This window comes from Myotis daubentonii, chromosome 2 (assembly GCF_963259705.1).
Source record: "Myotis daubentonii chromosome 2, mMyoDau2.1, whole genome shotgun sequence".
NCBI lineage: Eukaryota > Metazoa > Chordata > Mammalia > Chiroptera > Vespertilionidae > Myotis > Myotis daubentonii.
The window spans coordinates 51,923,429-51,946,877 of record NC_081841.1 but is presented as its reverse complement, the minus strand read 5'-3'; the positions used below and the strand labels follow the sequence as shown (position 1 = coordinate 51,946,877).

At 44.8% G+C, this 23,449-nt stretch overlaps 1 protein-coding gene across 5 annotated transcripts in view; it reads right to left on the bottom strand.

Moving 5' to 3' along the window:
* SLC4A8 (solute carrier family 4 member 8) overlaps positions 1–23,449 on the bottom strand; it is a 124,382-nt gene that overhangs the window by 69,453 nt on the left and 31,480 nt on the right. For 3 of the 5 annotated variants that reach the window (XM_059682889.1, XM_059682892.1, XM_059682891.1), the window contains exons 1-2: positions 17,657–17,877; positions 2,791–2,872 (exon numbers count right to left, since the gene is read on the bottom strand). In XM_059682889.1, the coding sequence (XP_059538872.1) occupies positions 2,791–2,872; positions 17,657–17,701 (127 nt within the window). In that variant the 5' untranslated portion in view covers positions 17,702–17,877. Of the gene's footprint in view, positions 1–2,790; positions 2,873–11,205; positions 11,566–17,656; positions 17,878–23,449 lie in introns of those variants that run through there. The other 2 variants (XM_059682893.1, XM_059682890.1) reach the window with 2 other exon arrangements.

The window sequence follows — 23,449 nt, the reverse complement described above, 5'->3', positions numbered from 1 at the left end:
CATCTCCTACTGATGAAATTAACGTACGCAAAAGGCCTACATTTACAAAAGTCTCTCACAATGTCCAGAGACTAAATCTCAGAGTAATTCTGAAAATGAGTGATGAAATGGTTTATGTCACGTGGGATAGACATATGGAATAAAGGGGAAGGAAGACCAGGGATTTATCTTGCAGCCACAAAACCTTGTATCATGGCATACATATCAAACCAAATATAATTTTATCCTACACCTTCAAAAGATGATGTCACTCTGAGTGCAGCCTCACTGAGTCCCAGAGCTGACCTCAGAGTGAGTCGGGGTAGAGCCCACAGCATGGCCAGCCCCACAGCAAATTCCTCTCCTCTCCAGAGCTGCTCTAGAACCACATCAGGCCTGAAAAGTAGGCAGCATTTGTCCTCCATTTGTCTAAAGTGCTTTTTAAAAATAGTGCTAAAATAAGTAAGATTCTAGTTTTCAAAAAGGTCTATGTATAAACGACCATTTCCCAACACATTACTCTCTAGTAATGACATCATAGGTTACTATTTTTTATGGCAAAATGGAGAATGCATAAAGAATAGATGATGACATCATAAGAATCTGATCCTACTGCCAATTACTCAGCTGACCTCTGTGGGTGGAACACAGTCCTCAGGATTCAAGAGAGTTTGCACAAGTTTATTATTCTACTCACAAGGAGACAAAGAGTGTTTATAAACAGTTATCTCCTTGCTGAGGACAAAGGTCATGTGGGCCCAAACAACTAAACTGAGAACAACATTGCCCCACAGGGCAATAAGAGGGTAGAGAAGCAAGAGAATTATCTGGGCAGAAGGAGGGCTAATACATAAACATGTTTATATAATGGAACAAAATGTTGAGGTTGGGTAGTTAATGCTGGATACTGTCCTCCCTTGCAGATGGTGTGGTAGAGTGGAAAAGCCGACTTTCGTCCCCTATCACCTGCCATCAGGCTGATCAATGATTTTCAACCGGTGTCACATCAGTGTGCTGCAAGAAATTTTTAAAACTTACAATATCTGACTATTTAGGTAGGGACACTGACCTCTTTTCCCTTAGATTGTCAAATTAAAAAGTGACAACGGCCCTGGCCAGGTGGCTCAGTTGGTTGGAGCATCAGCCCATACACCAGGTATGCAGGTTCAATCCCCCGCTGAGGCGCATACGGAAGGCAACCAAAAGATGTTGATATATCTCTCTCTCTCTCTCTCTCTCTCTCTCTCTCTCTCTCTCTCTCTCATCTCTCTCCTCCCCCTTTCTTTCTCTCTAAAATCAATAAAAAACATATCCTTGGGTGAGGATAAAAACAAAATGAGGACAACACAATAGCTGTCTGGTATGAATGAATCAAAATTATACTTGTGTGTGTGTGTGTGTGTGTGTGTGTGTGTGTGTGTGTGTGTGTGTGTCAGATTGGCAAAACAATATATTCATTTTTTGGTGTGCCACAGAATTTTAGTAATTAGTTTGTGTGCCATGAGGTGAAAAGGGTTGAAGATCATTGGACTAGATGACCTGAAGTAGGTATATAACCTACCTGGCCTTGTATTGAGAAGCTAAAAAAGACAACTTGTTCAAAGACCCCAGTCAAATGTCTAATCCACAAGGGTCATTTAACGAATGTTAGCCTCCCACCCCCCACACCCTTTTCTTCTCCCACTTTCTCCCAATTGCTGAAACCCACATTGGCTCTTCCATCTGGTTAAAATAGTTTGGAAAACTTGACCTTGATCTAGCCAAACCCACTGACCTCCACAGAGCCACCCACATAAGTTCTCATGGTAATAGATCCAGAGACTGAGTCAGCCTCTCTAGAGCTTTCACTCTCCTCATCCTAAGGACAAGTTTTCTTGAGGGATTGTACAACTTTTATGATGAAAAAAAAAAAGAAGAAAAAAAAACACGTCACGAGAACAAGCAGTACAGAGAGGATTTTTCACATGCTGTCCCAGTCATTAGAAAGTTGCTGTATCGTAGCCTTCAACATTGAGAGGGTGCTGCAGAGAGTTCACAAAGGCTTTTGAGCCAAATGTGGGTTCTCATTAAAGTTCTACTAAACAGGAGCCTTTCTCTAATAAAACCAAGCATCACCACAAATCAGGAAACTCAGCCTCAGGGGAAAAAGGAAAACAGGACACCACACGTGGTCATGTGGGGAGCTGGGGCTGGGGCAGGGAGGAAGGAAGAAGAGCCTTAATAGGGTACACTAGAAATAGCAGGTCATTAACAATGCCCTTCCTGTCCACTTCAGTTGGATTTTTATGTAACTCTGTGCTGTGACTCCTAAAGAATATGTTATAGGTACATATGTGTTTTCCCTTTTCTTGTTTAGATGAAAACACCAGGCAGAAACAGGTTTAGTTAGAAGGAAAGAGCAAACATTATAAATGGGGTACAAACAGGATTTTATAGCCAAACTGAGTTTTTAAAATTATTTGTAATTTTTCTTTTAAAAGTTTGCATGTATTTATATTTCTAAGCAGTTGTCAAGAATCAATAAACTGATCTGAGTACTTCACATTCTCGTGGAATAGGTCATTTAATAATGTTTATATTGGACTTCACAGGGCTCAAAGCGCTGTCTCACATGCTGTCTATTGGGTATTACTATCCTACTTTTATTTAACAGACAAGGAAGTTGAGGCTAAGGGAAATTAAGTGATCTCCCCCAAGGTCTGACAGCTAGTGAAAGTTAGGACTCAAACCCCAGCTTCCTGATAACAGAGCTGTCCCTCCCACAGGCTGCCTCTCACTGTTTCCCCCATTACATGGAACAGCGGTTCTTACCTTCCAACTCTTCTTTCTCATAGTGAATGTTGAGAATTGTGCTGGTCCCACCCTGATCCACCACAGCTTCTTCATCTGGTCTCTGTGAAAACATAAATATGTAGTCATAGTAATACCCACACATTCATTCAAACACTCAGTTAAGTACCATGTGTCAGACGCTTTATGCAACACTTGAAAGAGAAGCACAATGGTTTATATATTTTTTAAATTTGAACCTCACAATAACCTTGAGATACAAATATGATAGCCATTCTCTTTCTTATTTTATAAAATGAACAGCCTGAGACTCAGAGAACATACAATAATTATTGCGCACGGTTACAAATGGGGTAAAAGGCAGAAGTAGGACTGAGCCCAAGTCTTATGACTGCAGATCTCATGCCTTTTCATCTCTGCACCCCATCTATACATCTGTATAATGGCATTTTGTAAGTGGTGTCAACCACATTGTGTCATTTGGTGTAAACTGGTCGGTCTCCTTGACCTCTGCAGCATCTAAGCCTGTTTAATACTCTGTCCTTTAAATCTTCCATCCTGCTCCCTGCCCAAATCTTCCCTGTCTCATCCTAAGGCTCATCCTCTTCCTCTAAATATAATTCCCAAGGGAGCGCGGTCTACCTTTCATTTCTCTCACTTGAGTATTACAATTCCAACAGCACCCTGAGATGGTGTGGCCCAGTATTTGACAAACCAATGGGATGCCACACCTCAAGACTCAGGTGTCTAAAACCAAATTAATCTTCCTTCCAAAACTAGCAGCCTGTTCTCATTTACTTACTCCTTCCTATGGCACCATCATTTCTTAATCCACATTTGAAATTTCAAACATATTTAGTCATCTATTTCATATATATTGAGTATCACTTATATGCCTTCAGAGAAACAGTTCTCTTTTCTTATCAAGACCTCCTTTGCAATTTCCTTCGAATTCACTCTCATCTCACATCCACTCTATCCCATACTGTCCAACACTTTCAGTCATACTGGACATTTTTTATCAGTTCTGGAACCATATTTCCTTTCTTCCCTGAGTGCTGCTCCTTCTAGAGCAATCACCCTCTGCCTACTATCCCCACCTCCACCACCAGCAACTAATACTTATTCATCATCCTATGGATCTCAATCTAAATGCACTTCCTTGGAAGCTTTTCCTGATTACCCCTCTTATAAACTAAGCTAGGTCCTCCCATTTTTATGTCTTCACTAGAGTCTGGTGCACGAAATTCATGCACTGGGGGGTGGAGGGTCCCTCAGCCCAGCCTGTGCCCTCTTGCAGTCCGGGATGCCTCAGGGGATGCCCACCTGCCAGCTTAGGCCCACTCCCACACATCCTCTTGCAGTCCAGGACCCCTTGCTCCTTACCCCTCGCCTGCTCACTGCTTACCCCTCAGCTCACTGCTCCTTAGCGCTGCTGTGGAGACAGGAGAGGCTCCCACCACCGCTACTGCGCTCACCAGCTGCTCTGACAGAACGGCGTTCCCCCTGTGGGAGTGAACTGATCACCAGGGGGCAGCTCCTGCTTTGAGCATCTGCCCCCTGGTGGTCAGTGCGCATCATAGCGACTGGTCATTCTGGTCATTCCGCTGTAACAGTCACTTAGGCTTTTATTATATAGACTAGATGCCCAGTGCACGGTTCGTGCACTGGTGGGGTCCCTCAGCCTGTTCTACAGGGATAGGGCCGAACCTGCTCTCCAACAACCCCCAAGGGGTCCCAAATTGTGGGAGGGTGGTTCTCGGGTGATGCACCCCAGAATCAGGCTCCCTCCTCTCCCAATATTATGTCACTTTCTCTCTGTATCTGCCTCGCTTCTTTCATCTCACTTTACCCTAAGTTTGATGACTTGTGGGCATTTAGCTGCAAAATGCAATTATTTAGCAAACAGGATTTACTTAACCTGGAATCCAGTCTGCCTAGGGCAGGACCCTGCTCAATGTCAGGCTCCTGCCCAGGCCCTTCTGCCCAGACAGAGTCCTGTGGTGGCAGGATCCTCCTTCTTCCCACCTGAGCTACTCCTTCGCCTTCTTCCCTCCCCGGAGGTTGCCCGCTGGCGCTATTGTCCACCCAGAAGGAGGGAAGCCTCATCCAATTTCCCAGCTGAGAGTGGTAGTGGGAAAATTTGCTGCCTCCACTGGAAATTGATATTGAACAGATGGGCCGGCGCAGGGGCAGACGTCGGGGCCACAGCCTGTAGGTCTTGCACATCTCATTATTTAGCTAATCAAGTCGAAAAGTTTCTGTGAGGGCCAAACCCACGACCTCTGCAACGGGCTAGAGGCCCGGTGGGGAACCAGACACAAAGTGGGGAGCCAATAGGCTAGAGGCCCGGTGCATGGATTCATGCACCAGTTGGGTCCCTCAGTCTGGCCTGCGGTGATTGGACTGAAACAGGCTCTCTGGCATCGCCCAAGGGGTCCCAGATTGCGAGAGGTGGTTCTCAGGTGACACGCCCCTGAATCGGGCTCCCTCCTCTCTGGTTCTAGGTGCATCACCCAGGAACAGCAGCTGCCAAGTCACCACAGCTCAGCAGCTCCTGCATTGAGCATTTGCCCCCTGGTAGTCAGTGCAGGTCATAGCTACCGGTCAGATGGTTGGTCGGACGGTTGCTTAGGCTTTTATATATATAGATCGCACAGTGTACTTCTCCTTAGTAATGAAATGTCTCTGCTCCTTAAGGGAGAGACCATATCTGTCTTCCTTTCCACTGTTTCCCCAGCACTCTGAAGACTTTTCACATAGTGGGTGCTCAATACATCTTTGTTAAAAGAATGAATATAATGGTACCTACTTTATCAAGACCTTCACCATACCCTGAATTATTTCAAAAAATATCTGAACTGATTTCCTTACTAGTCTATTTCCTTTACCAAACCTGCAGCTCCAGTCAGGCTTACTGATCCCACAGGCACCGTGCACATTCCCACCTTCATGCCTTTGCTCATACTGTCCAGTCACCTAACACTCCCCTTCCCCAACTCTCCAGCACAGCAAATCCTCACCATCCTTCCAGATCCAGCTCAAATTTCCAGTTTACTGTTCCAATTTTATTATTTTGTAGTTATCATCTATGCCCCCAAATAAGACAAGCCTGAATATAAAAGAATCCATTTTTCTAAAAAGAAGATTCAAAAAAAGTTTTTGAGGCTAACTTGAATAAATAAACTTGTAGGAAAGTAGATGAAATACTCAAATGTCTACTTATAGTATTTTATTTAGTTAGTTTTATAGACATATTTATAAAAGCATATTTTACTACTACTATGGAATAAGCTCCAAGATATAATATCAAGTTTTAAAAGTAAGGTGGAAAACTATATAACTGTTGTCTAAGAAAGGGTTTTGAACCATAAGTATCTGCTTATACTTAAAATATATAAAGGAAGAATAAGCCATAAAAGATGTTTTTAAATAGTTACCTATAGAAGGAGGGAGGGCATAGAGGATAGGAGACAAGGATAGAAACTAAAATTCTGTGAATATACCTTATTTTATATATATTTTACATAATTTTAAAACAAAATTAAGAATTTAAAAATCAATTCCCAGAAATCAAAAACAAAATGAAAACAAATACCAAATTGATGGCATAACTATTCTAAGAGAAATTATTCCAAATAACTTTAAGCATAATAAATTGAACATCCTTAGTAGGATATACCCTAAAAACAAAAAGAATTGAAAAAGATCCTAAACTGCTTTTTAGTTACCATATTGTTGATTGTAGTGTTGGTATTATCACTCTGAGACTGTTGTGAATTGTGAGATAAAACAAATAATTATGTGAACTTTTTCTGTCACTCTCAATGTGTCTGAGAACTGGAATTCTCAGCTGGGGTGCAAGGAGATACAGTTGTAAAATAGAAGTTAAATAAAAACCAGTGCAATCCTGAATTTGAATTGGAAGTATCAACAAAAATATACGATATTTTTATCTGTAAGTATTTTTTAATTGATAAATTTATATTTTCTGGCTCTGTCCACTCAAAAGCCCTAGAAAAAAAATGGTCAGCCACTAGCAATGAGTATCATTAGCATCTAGATTGTGGTCTCTTACAGTGCCATTTTCTACTAAAAGGCACTCAAAGACAACTAGGGTTGTGTCACATGGACTCAGTAGACAACTTAAAGAGGTCCCTTGCCAAAACTAGGACAATATGCCTGGCCATGTGTCTCAGTGATTGAGCATCAATCTATGAACCAGGGGGTCACGGTTTGATTCCCAGTCAGGGCAAATGCCTGGATTGTGGGTTTGATCCCCAGGCAGCCAATCAATGATTTTCTCTCATCATTGATGTTTCTATCTCTCTCCCTCTCCCTCTCTGAAATCAGTAAAAATATATTTTTATAAAAGAGGACAAGTTGAATCAATAAGGGTAATAACTGCAACAAACTGAATATATCTAATACATATATTAAAACCCACAAGTTCACAATGTCACTTTAAAAATTAACTAATTGGCCCTAGCCAGTTTGGCTCAGTGGATAGATCATCAGCCTGCAGATTGAAGGGTCGCAAGTCTGATTCTGGTCAAGGGCACATACCTCACTTGCAGGCTCAATCCTTCGCCCTGGTCGGAGTGTGTGTGGGAAGCAACTATTCAATGAGTCTCTCTCACATTTATGTGTCTCTCCCCCTCCCTTCCACCCTCTCTAAAAATGAATGGAAAAATATCCTCAGGTGAAGATTAACAACAAAAAATTGACTAATTGGTTAACATTGGAAGATATGCTAATAAGTTAACTGGTTGCTTTGAAAGCTGGTAAAAATTAATCCATTTCCCTATATAAATTGTACCATAGAGTAGATGAGAGAAGTTTCTTATTATTAAAATAAAAAATGGAAAAGGAGTATTAGAATTAGGACATTGCCATTTTGCAGTACAAATGGATTGCATTGATTTTCAACAGCCACTAACATCACAGAAACAGCCAGACATTATATGCCTCCTAATGAGAGACCTTATCACCATCCATGAGGCAATCTTACCAAATAAATTGTCCCTGAATCTGATCAAGCCTCTAAATTCAAATACCAATTTACTGAAAATACAGTGAATCAGAGCTCTACAGAAAAACTACACCATGGGAATACAATCAGCAAAATCCAGACAGTGAAAAACCATATAGGACAAATCCTCCCCTAGCCTCTTTTTAAAAATAAATAATTGCAAAAAGAGAAAGAGAGAGACAGAGGGAGAGAAAGGCAAAACCAACAGGTTAAAAGAGACGATGAACCAACCATAATGTGTGGACTTTATTTGAATCTTGATTCAAACAAACCAACTGAAATAAATTTTTTAGTTATTTTTTAACTATCTTCTTAAAGTCATGACATTTGACCTAGCCGGTTTTGGTCAGTGGATAGAGCAGGGGTGGGCAAATTTTTTGACTCGAGGGCCACAATGGGTTTTTAAACTGGACCGGAGGGCCAGAACAAAAGCATGGATGGAGTGTTTGTGTGAACTAATATAAATTCAAAGTAAACATCATTACATAAAAGGGTACGGTCTTTTTTTTTTTTTTTTTTTTAGTTTTATTCATTTCAAACGGGCCGTAGTTTGCCCACGGCTGGGATACAGCGTCAGCCTGTGGACTAAAGGGTCCCAGGTTTGATTCCCGTCAAGGGCACATGCCTGGGTTGCAGGCTTGATCCCCAGTAGGGGGCGTGTAGGAGGCAGCTGATCAATGATTCTCTCTCTCATCATTGATGTTTCTATCTCTCTCTCCCTCTCCCTCTCTGAAATCAATATATTAAAGTTATGACATTTGAGACAACTGGAAATTTGAATATTGACTAGATCTTTTATGATATTAAAAAAATTGTTGGTTTTCTCTTTAGGTGGTACTGTGCTTATTTTTTAAAGGATCCTTATCTTTTAGTGACACCTACTGAAATATTTATAGATAACATTGAAAGATTACAGATATGCAAAATAATAAATTAACTTAGAAATATTACTTATTGTCACACTTTATAAACGTTATTCAAAATCTTCAAATACATCTTTAACATTAATGTCCTCCTCATCCCCATAGGTGCTTTTTTTGAGTCAATTTTCCAAGCATGTCTGTTTCACTTCCATCTAAATTGTAAAGACTCTCATATAAAGTCCTATTTGAGGAATAACTTATAGATAGAAAAAACTTGCCTTTGTTTTAGACTTATTTGTTCATCTAGCTTATGATTAAGATCATGAATTTCCTGATAGCAGGAGCCACACATTTTCTCCCAGAGTCTAATACTGTAGCTTACCACTGTAAGTAGCTTTCATGCCTCTGAGTCCCAGGAGGGTACGTACTTATGTTCACTCCTGTGTACCTAGCACCTAGTAAAATGTCCAGTATGTGGTAAATATCCAATCAATTTTGATGAATAAATACTTATTAGTTTTCTGAACTCGTTATTTAAGTCATATAACATATTTTCTCATAATAGATTTTCAGGTTTGTAATATCCAGAGGACAATGATCAATTAATTAGTATGCTTAATACTGCCTACAGCCACATGCCACAGCATAGAACACAGCAGGAATCTGGATAAAAGGGGGAAGGGAGGGATGATTGATTTTTTTAACTCAAAGACTATGAAAGCAAAATATAAAGAGCAAGGTCAACTGTATGAAAAATTCAGGTTGAAAATCGACTTGTTGTTTGTTTCCTTAATTTAGATTGGTTAATCACAGCCTAAATTCACTGAATAAACGTTCATCTACTTTCTTTGTCTTGCCAAAGAAAACAGTCACTGTCAAACACCATTAGCCAGGACATTTAAAAGGTCAGGCTTGAATGTGGATCCTGATTCAAATAAGTCAGCTATTTTAAAAACTTATAAGGCACTCACAGAATTTTAAACAACTAGATGGATATTTGATTATATAAAGAATATGTTAATTTTAAATGTAACAATACTATTGTAATATAGTGGTTATGTCATCTTTAAAAATGGTCCTTAATCTTTAGTGATACACACTGAAGTGCTTACTGATGAAATAATATGATGTCTGGAATTTGGAGAATGGGTGGAAACATAGATGAATCAATGCTCCTTGTTGAAGCCAGGTCATTGGGTACATGGTGATTCATTTTTACAAGTCTTTCTTACTTTGGTACATGCTTGAAATGTCCCATAGACTTCAAGTATATGTGAGGTTTGTTTAAAATCATAAAAATGAAAAGAAAGGTACGTCAAGTCTCATTGGTCTGTTCTTATTGCAGAGTCCTCACCAGCTGGCTATTATTTCCTCTGATACCATCATTATTTATGGCAGAGAAGATCTCTCAACCATGGATTTCTAGGGTTCCTATGAATGGGCTTCAGAGGATTATGTGTGCGTGTGCATTTTTCTTGGGAAAGGGCTCATAACTTTCACCAGATTCTCAGGGGAGTTTATGACTCAGAAAAAGATTAGAGTCATATGAGCCACATTATATAAGTTTAGGAGAAAAAAGAAAGGAGGGAGGGAGGAAAAGAAGGATGAACTAGAGAAAAGGCCCTGTTTCTAAGTCTCTTTTCTGTACTTCCTCCTGACTCACTGACAAGTACCACTGTGTATTTGGATGCCTATCACAAGAACACGATAAGATAAAAAGAACTAAAGGAGTTAAATAAACATTGAAACTGCAAGGCACATGGTGAGGGAGAAAGCATTGTTATGAGCCTTGAAAAATGAATGAATTATAGCTGAGTAGCAAACCAGATTCTCACTTACAGTTAATGGACAAATTAAAAGGCAGGGGCAGGGCTGAGTCTTACATAATGGCTCCTGCTCCTAGAAGCAGCCACACAGGCTGCAGGGGAGGAAGAAGATGGCAGGCAGTGGAGCCCACCTTGAGCCCTCTCCCTGACACACCTCTACTGTTCAGCTCCACATGTGTGGTTGTATACCTGCCAAACTCAGCCCCACCTCTTTTCTGGCAGTCAGTCTCAGATATTTTACCTCTAAAGACCGCTTTCATCTTTTTTCCCTAAGGTTCCAATGTTTTCAGAGATTGTAAAAAGCAGGCTCCTACCCCTCCACCTTCCCATCCTCCCCTGCCCTGGACAATAAAAAGTCAAGCATTTAAGTTCTAACATATTTAACCAATTCTTTAAAATCAACAAATATATAAGTGGCTTCCAGGGTTTCTAATCAGCAAACTGAGTTAATGCAATTAGTATTAGAAACAAATATTTATGAGCACTTACTACATCATAGGTCTAGCATTGTGCTTTACATAGATTACCTCACTTAATCCTCACAACAGACCTAAATCAAGGCTAAGATCTCCCAAGAACTAAATGGGATAGGAAGAACTCAAGCTTCTCTGTATTCCTTATATTAACATTATACTCTATTATTGCTAAAAGCAAAGAACCTGGGTTGTTTTTGAGAGCTCATGTCCACAGCACAGCTCAAGATCCACATTATTACCTTCTTGAATCCTTAGTGCTCCTGAATCTTGTCCCTCAAACTGCCCCAAGACTTTTTCAATAGTTCTCCATCTTTTTATTCATTTCCATCTTCCTCTTCATCCAGAAAAGTCTGTGAATTCTGGGCCTTGAAGACTCTGTAACTGGCCCAGTCCGGTGTTGGTCAGTGGATAGAGCACTAGCACAGCAGGGGTCATGGGTTCGATTTCCAGTCAAGGGCACAAGACAGGGTTGCAGGCTCGATCCCTAGTAGGGGACGTGCAGGAGGCAGCTGGTCAATGTGTTTCTCTCATTGACGTAGCTCTCTCTTTCCCTACCCCTTCCTCTCTCTCTAAAAAATCATTAAAAAACATATATAAAAATATATCTTAAAAAGAAAAAAAAAAGACTCTGTCACTGAATATGACCCATAAATCCCCAACTCTTGAATGACCTCAATTTGACTTCCTCACTGAATGCAGCCACCCTATAGGAAAAAAAAAAAAAGGGGGTTCCACCAGGATTTGTCACAGCTGTTCCAGACCTCTTCTGGGTAGCCATGAGCTCCTGAATACCCATGATTTTCTTATTCTGACTCTTCAGCAGCTTTCTAAAGGCATAAAATTTCAAAGTAGTTCTGGTTTCTCAGTGACTCTTTTATTGAACCCCACTTGGAGTCACTCACTCCTGTCCTGTATAAATTACTGGTTAATACATAATGGTAGGCAGAATAATGACCCCTGAAATAGGGTTGAAAATGGAAGTAAGATTGTTAATCAACTGAATTTAAAAATAAAGAGATTATCCTGGACTCTCTGGTGGGCTCCATGTAATCACAAGGGTCCCTAAAAGTGGAAGAGGGAGGCAGAAGAGTAGAGTCAGAGAAAGATATGATGCCAAAGGCAGGGTCTGAGACACACTATATTGCTGGCTTTGAAGATGGAGGAAGGGAGCTATGAGCCAAGGAATGCAGGCAACCTGGAAAAGCTGAAAAGGTCAAGGAAACAGATTCTCTCCTAGAGCCTCCAGAAAGAACCCCAACTCCACCAACATCTGATTTTAGCCCATTGAGAGACCTTGTTGGATTTCTGAACTACGGAACTGTAAGAGTAGCGATTTGTGTTGTTTAAGCCACAAAATTTGTTATGGAAACAATAGAAACTAACACATACACTAAGGCCGTGGTCAGCAAACTGCGACTTGCGAGCCACATGCGGCTCTTTGGCCCCTTGAGTGTGGCTCTTCCTAAGCCTTAGGAGTACCCTAATTACGTTAATAACAATGTACCTACCTATATAGTTTAAGTTTAAAAAATTTGGCTCTCAAAAGAAATTTCAATCGTTGTACTGTTGATATTTGGCTCTGTTGACTAATGAGTTTGCCGACCACTGCACTAAGGCTTTCTAACTACCAAGACCAGAGTAAATGTGTTACTACCTTACAAGAAACAAGCACCCTCTCCATTATCTAAGATTTGTTGCTGTTACCTAGCAGCAGATTTAGAATAAACACAGTTGCTTTGCTGTGTCCTGGTTACTACTGCTCAGGCTTGCCTGAGAGCCCTGTCTACCCTGCCAAGGCAAACCATGAGCTAAGACAATTATCTACAAATATTTGAGGCAGTAGATTTGTAGCCTGAATTGTCCCCCTGACAACCTCAATTCTCTGCTTGGCAGGACAGCCCACACCTCTCCTACTGAAGTTTCCCAATAGAACTGGTAAAGCCAGGTAAAGAGAATTCTCACAATTTCCCCAATTCCCATGAAGGGAAAGAACACCCAGCACTTACTAAACATTTATTAAATGTACACTGCAATATAGTGAGAGGAGAGCTGCTATGGTTGATACTTTTGTTCCATAACATTCAACAAATACTGACTGCTTATCATAAACTGACCTCAGAAAAGTTGACCTGCTCTCTACAAAGCCATTCATTCATTCACTCAGAAAATATTAACTGAGCTCCGACACGTGCCAGCGTCATTGGGCAAGAGTATTCAGGTCTCCTTCAGGAATCTTTTCTTAGAATTTTCTCAGGCCCATCATAAGATATAAAGTGTGACTCTCTTCCTATTTGGCTATGCTTTTCAATTATCACCCAATTACCAGGGTTTGTTATTCTCAAGACTTCAGCAAAGTTTTCCATTCTCATTCACAGAAAAGCCTTAGTAACTTCCCAAATTCACTTGCTCCCCACTCCTCCACTTCCACCTTCTCTGAACCTCCTTGAAAGTCCTAGCACCACTTGATTCAAGTGCTGATGGTTCTGACCTCTCCACCTTCTCCTCCCAGCATTTCTTTCTGCTCAGAATGGAGTGCTGATCAGGAGAAATCTTAGGAATTTTGAAGATGTCCCTAATTCCAGTCCAAACTAGGCTTCCCTAAAGCTTTCTTATCTTCTTTCATTGCTACGCCCTTTAAGGGCTCACTGACTCCTAAAATTTCAATAGTAACCTCTAAAAATGTCATCAAAATTCAATAATGCAGACCTTCATTGACTCATCCTAAATGACAGCCTCTTAACTGGCCCCCTCGTTCCAGTCTCTTCCCACTCTAATAATATCCTTTGTACACCTTGCCATACATACCTTACTAAACATTTATTAAATGCTCACTCTGAGCCAGGCACTGGTCTAGGAATCAAAGACAACAGCTACAGTAATGCAAAGTGATTAAGGAGACATCTTTGAAGAGGGGCAGCCACTTATTAGAACAAATTGCTTAATCTTTTTGCATCTTGGTTTTCTCATATGAAAAATGGGGATAATAAGAGCATGTAGCTCTCAGGGTTATTGAGAGACTTAAATGAAATAATGCATGGAAAGCACTTAACACAGTGCCTTGCACATGGCAAGCACCAATAAAAGCTTACATAAAACAACCTTCTCAAAGGGAGCTGCCAGGTTAGCAGTAGAGATGAACAGGTATATTCCATAAGTAAGGGTGGGAGAAGAAACAGACCTTGTGGGTGTCTGAGCAGAGAAGACAGAGTGGTGAATTTTGGTAGTGATATGAAGCTTGGGGGTTAAAATGGGATATTTGGAGAGGATGGGAAAGATTTTCCAGCAAAGACACCACAGCACAGAAGGGAGAGCGTTTGTGTCACCCAGCAATGACCGTCTGTTGCCCTGTGCTAATCCTGACAAGGCCACACGCTCCTTAAGGAGAGGCCCACCAGCTGTGACTAGGGGAGAATCGTCCATTCTACAATATAGAGTCACGGACCTGTGCTATACCTGGCACTGTGCTAGATGAAAATACTGTGTGCCTGGTCCCTGCCCTCATGAAATTCTATTTGAAAATAAACAAGAAATCAAAATAAGAACCCTTTGGATGAATTACATGTGCTTTAAGAAAACAAAAGAGTATCATATGAAAGGGAGTGACTGTGGTTAAAGGTCAAGGAAAGACACTCTTGGGAGGGGACACTTGAGTCCTGAGAAGGCCGAGGTAGAAAAATGTCCTGGCAGAGGGAACAGCAAGAACAAAGATCCTGAAGCATGAAGGAGCGGGCCACATCGAAGGAACAGAAAGCCAGTGCAGGGATGCATAGACAGAGAGGGGGAGAGAGGCCGTCAGAGAGGGTGGTCATGGCCTTGATCATGTTAAAGCTTGATAAGCAGTTTGGATTTTATTCTAAAATGAACTGGAAAGTCACTAAAAGGTTTCAAGATAGATATGACATAATCTGATTTGTGTTTTTAAAAGCTCCCTCTACTGCCAGGCTTGAAGTAGAATGGCTAGAGAGAAGGCAGAGGGAATCATGAGAGGCTATGCAACAGTCCAAACCAGAGAAAACAACACAGACTTATGATATTTAGATGTGATGTCTGGAATCTCTGTTTGGAGAAGTTATACAATCGCCTCAGTTTGCAAGGTCTAGCTCCCTTCCACACGGCCTACTTGGGAGGATTAACTGGTAATTTTCAGTTGGCTGATTGTGTCTCCCACAAGTCAGCCCGTTTACTTTCCTCCTTCCACACTCATTTCTTTTCCTCCCTATATCCGCATTCCCATTTGTCTATCACCTGACTCAGCCTTCATGAGGTCCTACTGTTCCTACTCTATTTTCTTCTCCTCATCCTACCACTCATGAAAGTTTCATGAACTAGATGTAAAGGAGGTAATTATTTTCTATCTTATCCCAGAAGCACTCAGGAATTATCAATTTCACAGAACACTAACAGAAGGTTAGGGGTTATTATGACCTTGACAATATAACCTGTACACATTCTGCAGATTAAGGACACTGTCTCCTCACATTCATTCCAGCCTGTTCTCCCACTGCAGCCAGAGAAATCTTTTTTTAATGTTTTTTGTTGATTTTTTTTAGAGAGAGAGGAAGGTTGAGGGATAGAGAAATAGAAGCATCAATGAGAGAGAAACTTCATCGATTGGCTGCCTCCTGCACACCCCCTACTGGGGACTGAGCCCACTACCCAGGCATGTGCCCTGACCAGGAACTGAACCAGTGACCTCTTGGTTCCTGGGTCAACACTGAGCCATACCAACCGGGCAAGAGGAATCTTTTTAACAGGAAAATCTAATCTCTCATTGGCTCTCTCTCTCTCTCTCTCTCCCTCTTCCTCTCTTCCTCTCTCTTCTTTTGCTCTCTAGAGTGTCTTCCCTTGTTCCTCAGAGAAATGCCAACTTCCTCAGCATGGGCTACAAAGGCCCTGTATATTATGACACCAGAGTATATCTCACACCATTCCCCTCATTTACTCTCTGTGGCTCTAGCCACACAGGCCCTCTTTCAGGTCTTGTAGCCAGATGTACCCCCTTCTGCCACAGGACTTTTGTGTATAGTATTCTTTGTGTCCCCAAGGCCCTTCGAGCTCGCTTATCCTTTGGATCTTTGTCCATATTTTGTCTATCTTTCTTTCAAAGAACTTACCACAGTTTATAACAACACATTTACTTGTGATTATCCCCCAACACACACACACACACACACACACACACACACACACACACACACACACACTAGATGAGAAGCTCCCCAGAGCAAAAACATTGCCTATTTTTGTTCATCATTGTATTCCAAATGTAAGTGAATAAATACACTTAATAGGCCTTAACAGATTAGATAAGGATTTTCCAAAACCTGCGATAAGGTTCCTTTTTGATGGAGCAAGCAAAGAAGGAATGACAGCTCTTCTAGTAGCAAACTACTACAGGGAGGAGAATCAGTATCTGATGCCCATTTTGCTGCAAACTCCGAGTGTGTTCCCTGACCCCTTACAGAAACCATCCCTGATGTCAACGTGGCGCCTGTTCCCAAAACCCATCATCCTTCCCAGGAAGGTCCATCATTCTCTTCACCGCCTCCCACTTCAGACTAGACCAGCGATTCTCAACCTGTGGGTCGCGACCCCTTTGGGGGTCCAACGACCCTTTCACAGGGGTCGCCTAAGACCATCGGAAAACACATATATAATTACATATTGTTTTGTGATTAATCACTATGCTTTAATTATGTTCAATTTGTAACAATGAAATTGGGGGTCACCACAACATGAGGAACTCTATTAAAGGGTCGAGGCATTAGGAAGGTTGAGAGCCACTGGACTAGACCCTCTCTTCAATCAGTCCCTCTCTCCGGGGCAGTAGCTACGCCCCCTGATGGCACAGGAACGGGGGTGGTGATAGTAGAGAGCTGAGTAAGGTAGCACTCACTCACTGCTTGTCTCACAGTAAACATTTCACAAAGCCCTTTCACACACAGCACCTCGCTCTGCCCTCAAACCAAAGCAGACACTGTCGTTCCCATTTCACTAGATGGGGAGCTGAGGTCAAAGGAGGCAAGTGACCCGCTCAAGGTCGCCAAGCCTGGGTGAGAACTGAACCTACGGACTCGGACACACAGTCAGTCCAGTGCTTTTCCTTACATTCGCCACCCCAACAGCTGGGTTACCAGTACTTACACCTGGTTTCCTCATCCCCTTAACTAAACCCTGCTCCTGACTCCTCACCGCCCCAGCCCATTTCCGCTCCCCACCCAGAACTTGCCAGATGCCTGCGCAATGTGCCGGGGGGGGGGGGGGGGGGGGGGTGTCAGAAAGCGGGGCTCACTACCAGGGTTGGGCCCCCGCCCCCGGTCTTTCCGGCGCTTCCGAAACCCCCAGAAATGGCACAATGAGGAGAGCCGCTTCACCTAAGCATGGCCCCTGGCTACTCTCCCACGTTGCTCGACGCGGCGAGGCCAGGACAACAGGGAGCACCCCGGGAGGCCAGAGGTCCCCGCCGGCGCACACGGGATGCGGCGGTGACCCGCCAGCTCCCGGACTCGGCCAAGGTCACCCTCTCGCTGCCCCCGCCGGCTCCCAGCCTCCCGGAGCGCCCCCTGCTGTCCCGGGACGGCCTCCCCTCGCCCTCAGGGAGTGGCCTGGGCGTCCAGCTGGGGGGCAGGGGCGGGAAGGTGGACGGGGTGAGGAGGCTGAGCCCGGGGAGGGGCGGGAGGCGGGCCCTACCTGATAGCGGAGGACGCCGTCGGGCTCGTTACTCCCGGCGCGCATGGCGGAGCCGAGCACGGTCCCGCCCGCGGGCTCCAGGCCGAGCGTCAGCAGCGCGCACCCTCCGGTCGGGTCTGAGCGAAGCGCCCCAACGGCGACCCCGACTCTGGAGCCAACGGTCAACCATCGACCTCCTCCGCCTCCGCGGCCACCGGCCCGCGAGGCATCGCCGCGGCCAATCAGCGCGCGGCCTGTGCAGCCAATCAGCGCGCGGAGCACGGGAGGACGCTGGCCGGCGGTACCCAGGGCTACCGCGGGGAGGGGGGCAGCCCGAGGAGCCCAGGTTGCCGTGGAAACCGCCTCCCTCCCTTCAGGGGCCCCTGGGCTTGAAGGTCCTTCCAACTGCTTGATGGAAACTGAAAATCTCATGCTTCTATTTGCAGCTGCCCCTCACCGTGGGAAAGTGAGAAAGTGTTGATCCTGTCTATTCTGATTTTATTCTTTGGATGATTTTTAAATTCTGGGGAAACGTCCCTTGCGGGTTGCAGAAGGAAGTGATTGAGGATGAGGGAAAAGGATGAGAATACTTGTTAATCTCTGAGCTAGTGGCCAGATTAAAGAGCATTAAAGCTAAGCAGACTGGCAGAGATCCTGCCTCCTCTACAGACTCGCTATGACTTAGGTCTCCTCCTTGGGTCTCGGGTTGGCAGCAAAAAGCACAGGGTTGAACTGAAGATGGTTGTTGAAGTCATAGCACAAAAATGCTTCCAACTTTTCCAAGAAGGCAAATTATTATCGAATAACGAGAACGATTGATTGAAGGCAACGTTGGAAAAGCATGAGTAACACATTCCATTTGATAAAGGTTTTAAAGAGAAGAGAGGCTGGCCATCATCCAACCAGTCCTCTGTCCCCCAGCGGAGGGAAGGGGCCTGTCCCTTTGTATGTACCATTACATCAGACAGTAGGCGAGTCAGGACAAAAAGAACTGTTGCAAATCATTCTCCAGTCTCCACAGAAGCTACACCTGAAGATAACTAGTCAGGGACATGTTAAAATTTCAACCCTGCATACCACCCCATGCACTGTCCCTGAATTGTGAAGCAAGGTTGTGCTTCAGTGTAACTGAGGCAGAACCATATTTCTAATCTTTATAAGCTCCTGGTCCTGTTTCTGAGTCTTAGCATTCATTGCCACAGGCTCTATCATTCGCTGCACTAAATATGTCCCTTGACTCTGGCATTCACCCCCCATCATTTCCCATCAAATTCTTTTTTTTAAAAAAATATATATCTTATTGATTTTTTACAGAGAGGAAGGGAGAGGGATAGAGAGTTAGAACATCGATGAGAGAGAAACATCGATCAGCTGCCTCCTGCACACCCCCCACTGGGGATGTGCCTGCAACCAAGGTACATGCTCTTGACCGGAATTGAACCTGGGACCCTTGAGTTCACAGGCTGATGCTCTATCCACTGAGCCAAACCAGTTAGGGCTCCCATCAAATTCTTAACCTTTCTTCAAAGTCAATATATTTTAATTGAATATTGGGGTGACATTGGTTAATAAAATTATATAGTTTCAGGTGTACAATTTTATAATACATCATCTATATATTATACTAGAGGCCCGGTGCACAAAAATTTGTGCACTCGGGGGGAGGATGGGGGTCCCTCAGCCCGGCCTGTGCCCTCTCGCAGTCTGGGGTCCCTCGGGAAATAACGACCTGCTGGCTTAGGCCTGCTCCCGGGTGGCAGAGGGCAGGCCCAATCCCTAGGTGCAGCCCCTGGTCGGGCTCAGAGCAGGGCTGATTGGGGAGTTGGGGCGCCGCCCCTGTCATGAACAGAGCAGGGTGGATAGGGAGGTTGCAATGCCACCCTCAGTCACGTTCAGGGTAGGGCCAATTGGGGGATTGGGGCACCGCCCCCTGTCACACTCAAGGCAGGGTCGATGGGCAGGTTGCGGCGCCACCCCTTGTCACGCACAGAGCAGGGCCCATCAGGGGGGTTGGGGCTCAGTACCCTGTCACGCACAGAGCAGGGTCAATCAGGGGGTTGTGGAGCTCCCTCCTGTCACGCACAGAGCAGGGCCTATCAGGGGGTTGGGGAGCTCCACCCTGTCACTCACAGAGTAGGGCCGATAGGGGAGTTGGGGCACCGCCACCTGTCACACACAGAGCAGGGCAGATCAGGGGGTTGGGGCGCCACCCCCTATCAGGCACAGAGCAGGGCTGATCAGGGGGTTGGGGCGCCTTCCCTGTCACGAACGAGCAGGGTGGATAGGGAGGTTGTGGCCCCACCCCCTGTCACACACAGAGCCGCAGGGCAATCAGGGGATTTGGGTGCTGCCCCCTGTCACGCTGATCCCAGTGCCGGGAGGCATATTACCCTTTTACTATATAGGATAGAGGCCTGGTGCACGGGTGAGGGCCGGCTGGTTTGCCCTGAAGGGTGTCCTGGATCAGGGTGGGAGTCCCCACTGGGATGCCTGGCCAGTCTGGGTGAGGGGATGATGGCTGTTTGCAGCTGGTCACACACCCTTCAGGGTGGGGGTCCCCACTGGGGTGCCTGGCCAGTCTGGGTGAGGGGCTGAAGGCTGTTTTCAGGCTGGCAGGTGACTGAAGCTCCCAATCGCTCCTTTTTTTCTTTTTCTTTTTATTCTGGGCCAGCTTTAGCTCTCAGGCTTGGCTCCAGCTCTTAGGCCTCCACTGCTGAAAGCAGGTTTCTGGCCTTTGTTTACCTTCTGTATTTGAAACAATGTTGCGATCCTGCTGGCTGAAGCCCGGCGACTAAAGCAGGTTTCTGGGGTTTTGTTTAGCTTCTATATTTGTAACATAGTTGCTTAGAGTTGCAGCTCAGAGGCCGGCAGCGGCAGATGGAGAACATTGGAGTCCTCCGTCACTGAAGCAAGCAAGCCTCATGTTCACTTCCAGCTGCCTGGCTGCAGGCCGCCATCTTGGCTGGCAGTTAATTTGCATATCGCCCTGATTAGCCAATAGGAAAGGTAGAGGTTGTACGCTAATTACCATGTTTCTCTTTTATTAGATAGGATGGTTTGTTCACCACCCCAAGTCAAGTCTCCTTCCATCACCATTTATCCCCCCAAACCCTTCTCTACCTACCCCCACCACTCCTTCCATCTGGCAGTCACCATGCTGTTATCTGTTTCTATGAGTTTTGAGGGGTTTTTTGCTTAATCCTTTCACCTTTTTTACCCAGCCTTAAACTCCATCCCCTCTGACAGCTTTCAGTCTATTCTTTATTAGTCTGTTTCTATTGTGTTTGCTAGTTCATTTTGTTCCTTAGATTCTACATATGAGTGAAATAACCTGGTACTTGTCTTTCTCTGACTGGCTTATTTCACTTAACATAATGCTCTCTAGGTCCATCTATGCTGTCACGAAGAGTAAGATTTCATTCCTTTTTACGGCTGTGTAGTATTCCTTTGTGTAAATGTACCACAGCTTTTTTATCTACTGATCTACTGATTATCCTATCTAATAAAAGAGAAAAATGGTAATTGGCGTATGACGATACCCTTTTCATTGGCTAATCAGGGCTATATGCAAATTAACTGCCAATTAAGATTGGCAGTTAACTGCCAACAAGATGGCGGTTAATTTGCATATGTAGGCACAATGCAGGGAGGCGAAAGGGAAAGCAGGAAGAAGCCCCCTGCCACTGACAGTGATCGGAAACCCAGGGGGGAGCTAAGAGCTGATCGGAGAATCAGGTGCCTTTTCCACCCTGGCCAGTGATAGCAGGAAGTAGGGGTGGAGCCAGCGATGGGAGCTGGGCACGGTCGAAGCTGGCAGTCCCGGGAGCTAGGGGTCCCTTGCCTGGGCCTAAAGCGGAGCCCACGATCGCAGGGCCGCTGCAGCTGCGGGTCCCCGCTGCCTGGGCCGGACGCCTCAGCCAGAGGTGTCCTGCAGGGGCAGGGGCAGAGCCTGCAACCGACACCTCTGCCGGAGGCCTCAGGCCTGGTCAAGGGGCCGATCCGGTGATTGGTGATCAGAGGGTGATGAGGGTCAACTCCTCTGGCCGAGGCATCAGGCCTGGGTGGGGGGTGGAGCCGGGGGTTGGGGGGATATGATGGTCCCCTTGCCCAGGCCTGAAGCCTGGGTCAGAGGCCTCAGGCCTGGGCGGGAGCCAGAGCCAGTGATCAGGGGGAGATGGGGGTCCCCTGTCCAAGCCTGACACCTCTGGCGGAGGCGTCAGGCCTGGGCAAGGGGCCGATCAGGCGATCGGAGGGTGATGGGGGTCTACGCCTCTGGCCGAGGCATCAGGCCTGGGCAAGGGGCCGATCCTGCGATTGGAGCGTGATGGGGGTCAACGCCTGAGGGCTCCCAGTATCTGAGAGGGGGCAGGCTGGGCTGAGGGACACTCCCCTCCCCACACACACCCAGTGCACGAATTTCGTGCACCGGGCCCCTAGTCTATATATATAAAACCAAGCAACCGCAACGCTGGAATGACTGGAACAACTGGAACAGCTGGTTTCTTTGACATGCACTGTGGCCCCAACCACCCGAGGCCCCTCCCCTTGGCTGGCCAACCTCCTGTGTCCCTTCCACCCAGCCAGCCCGGCCCCTATTGGCTCCAATCAGGGTGGGCCAGCCAGACCCCACCCATGCATGAATTCGTGCACCAGGCCTCTAGTTGTAAATAACGCTGCAATAAACAGATGGGTGCATACACTCTTTCGAATTAGTGTTTCAGGTTTCTTCAGATATATTGCCAGAAGTGGAATTGCTGGATCAGAGGCAGGTCCATTCTTTTTTTATTTTTTAAATATATTTTTATTGATTTCAGAGAGGAAAGGAGAGGGAGAGAGAGAGAACCATCAATGATGAGATAGAATCATTGATTGGCTGCCTCCTGCACGCCCCCTACTGGGGATTGAGTCTACAACCCGGGCCTGTGCCCTTGACCAGAATCAAACCTGGGACCCTTCAGTCTGCAGGCTGATGCCCTATCCACTGGGCCAAACAAGCTAGGGTGGCAGGTCCATTCTTAATTTTGTTTAGGAATCACCACACTGTTTTCCACAGTGGCTGTACCAACAGTACAACAGGGTTCCCTTTTCTCCACATCCTCACCGGAGGCAACATATCAGAAAAAAATATTGCTATAAGAAATGTCGGAGATTTTACTGCCTAGGATTTTTATAGTTTCAAGTCTAACATTTAAGTCTTTAATCCATTTTGAGTTTATTCTTTAGTTTGGTATAAGGAAGTGGTCTAGTTTAGGGGTTTTTTTTTGCATTTATCTGTCCAATTTTCCCACCACTATTTACTGAATAGACTATCTTCACCCCATTAATGTTCTTGCCTCCTTTGTCATATATTACTTGACCATAAAGGCATGGGCTTATTTCTAGGCTCTCTATTCTGTTCTATTGATCTATGTCTCAAAGTCAATCCCAAAGGCCACTCTTCCAAGAAGCCTTTCTCATAGCAGATGCTGTGATTATTTAATTACATTGCATGTTGACTTTAACATACTATAATATTGTACATGTTTGAAGGCAATGGTTATTTTTCTTAAATCTTCTGTATACTTCACAGAGCTTCAAAGAATGCTGGCCACATAGAAAGTAGTTAGCAAATAGAACACCTACTATATACAGGCCCCAATGGCATAGAAGATGCAGAGAAATCTAAAATAAAATACAGCCCAGTCAGCATGGCTCAGTGGTTGAGCATTGACCTATGAACCAGGAGGTCACAGTTCCATTCCAGGTCAGGGCACAAGCCTGGGTTGCTGGCTCAATTCCCAGTAGGGGGCGTGCAGGAGACAGCCGATCAATGAT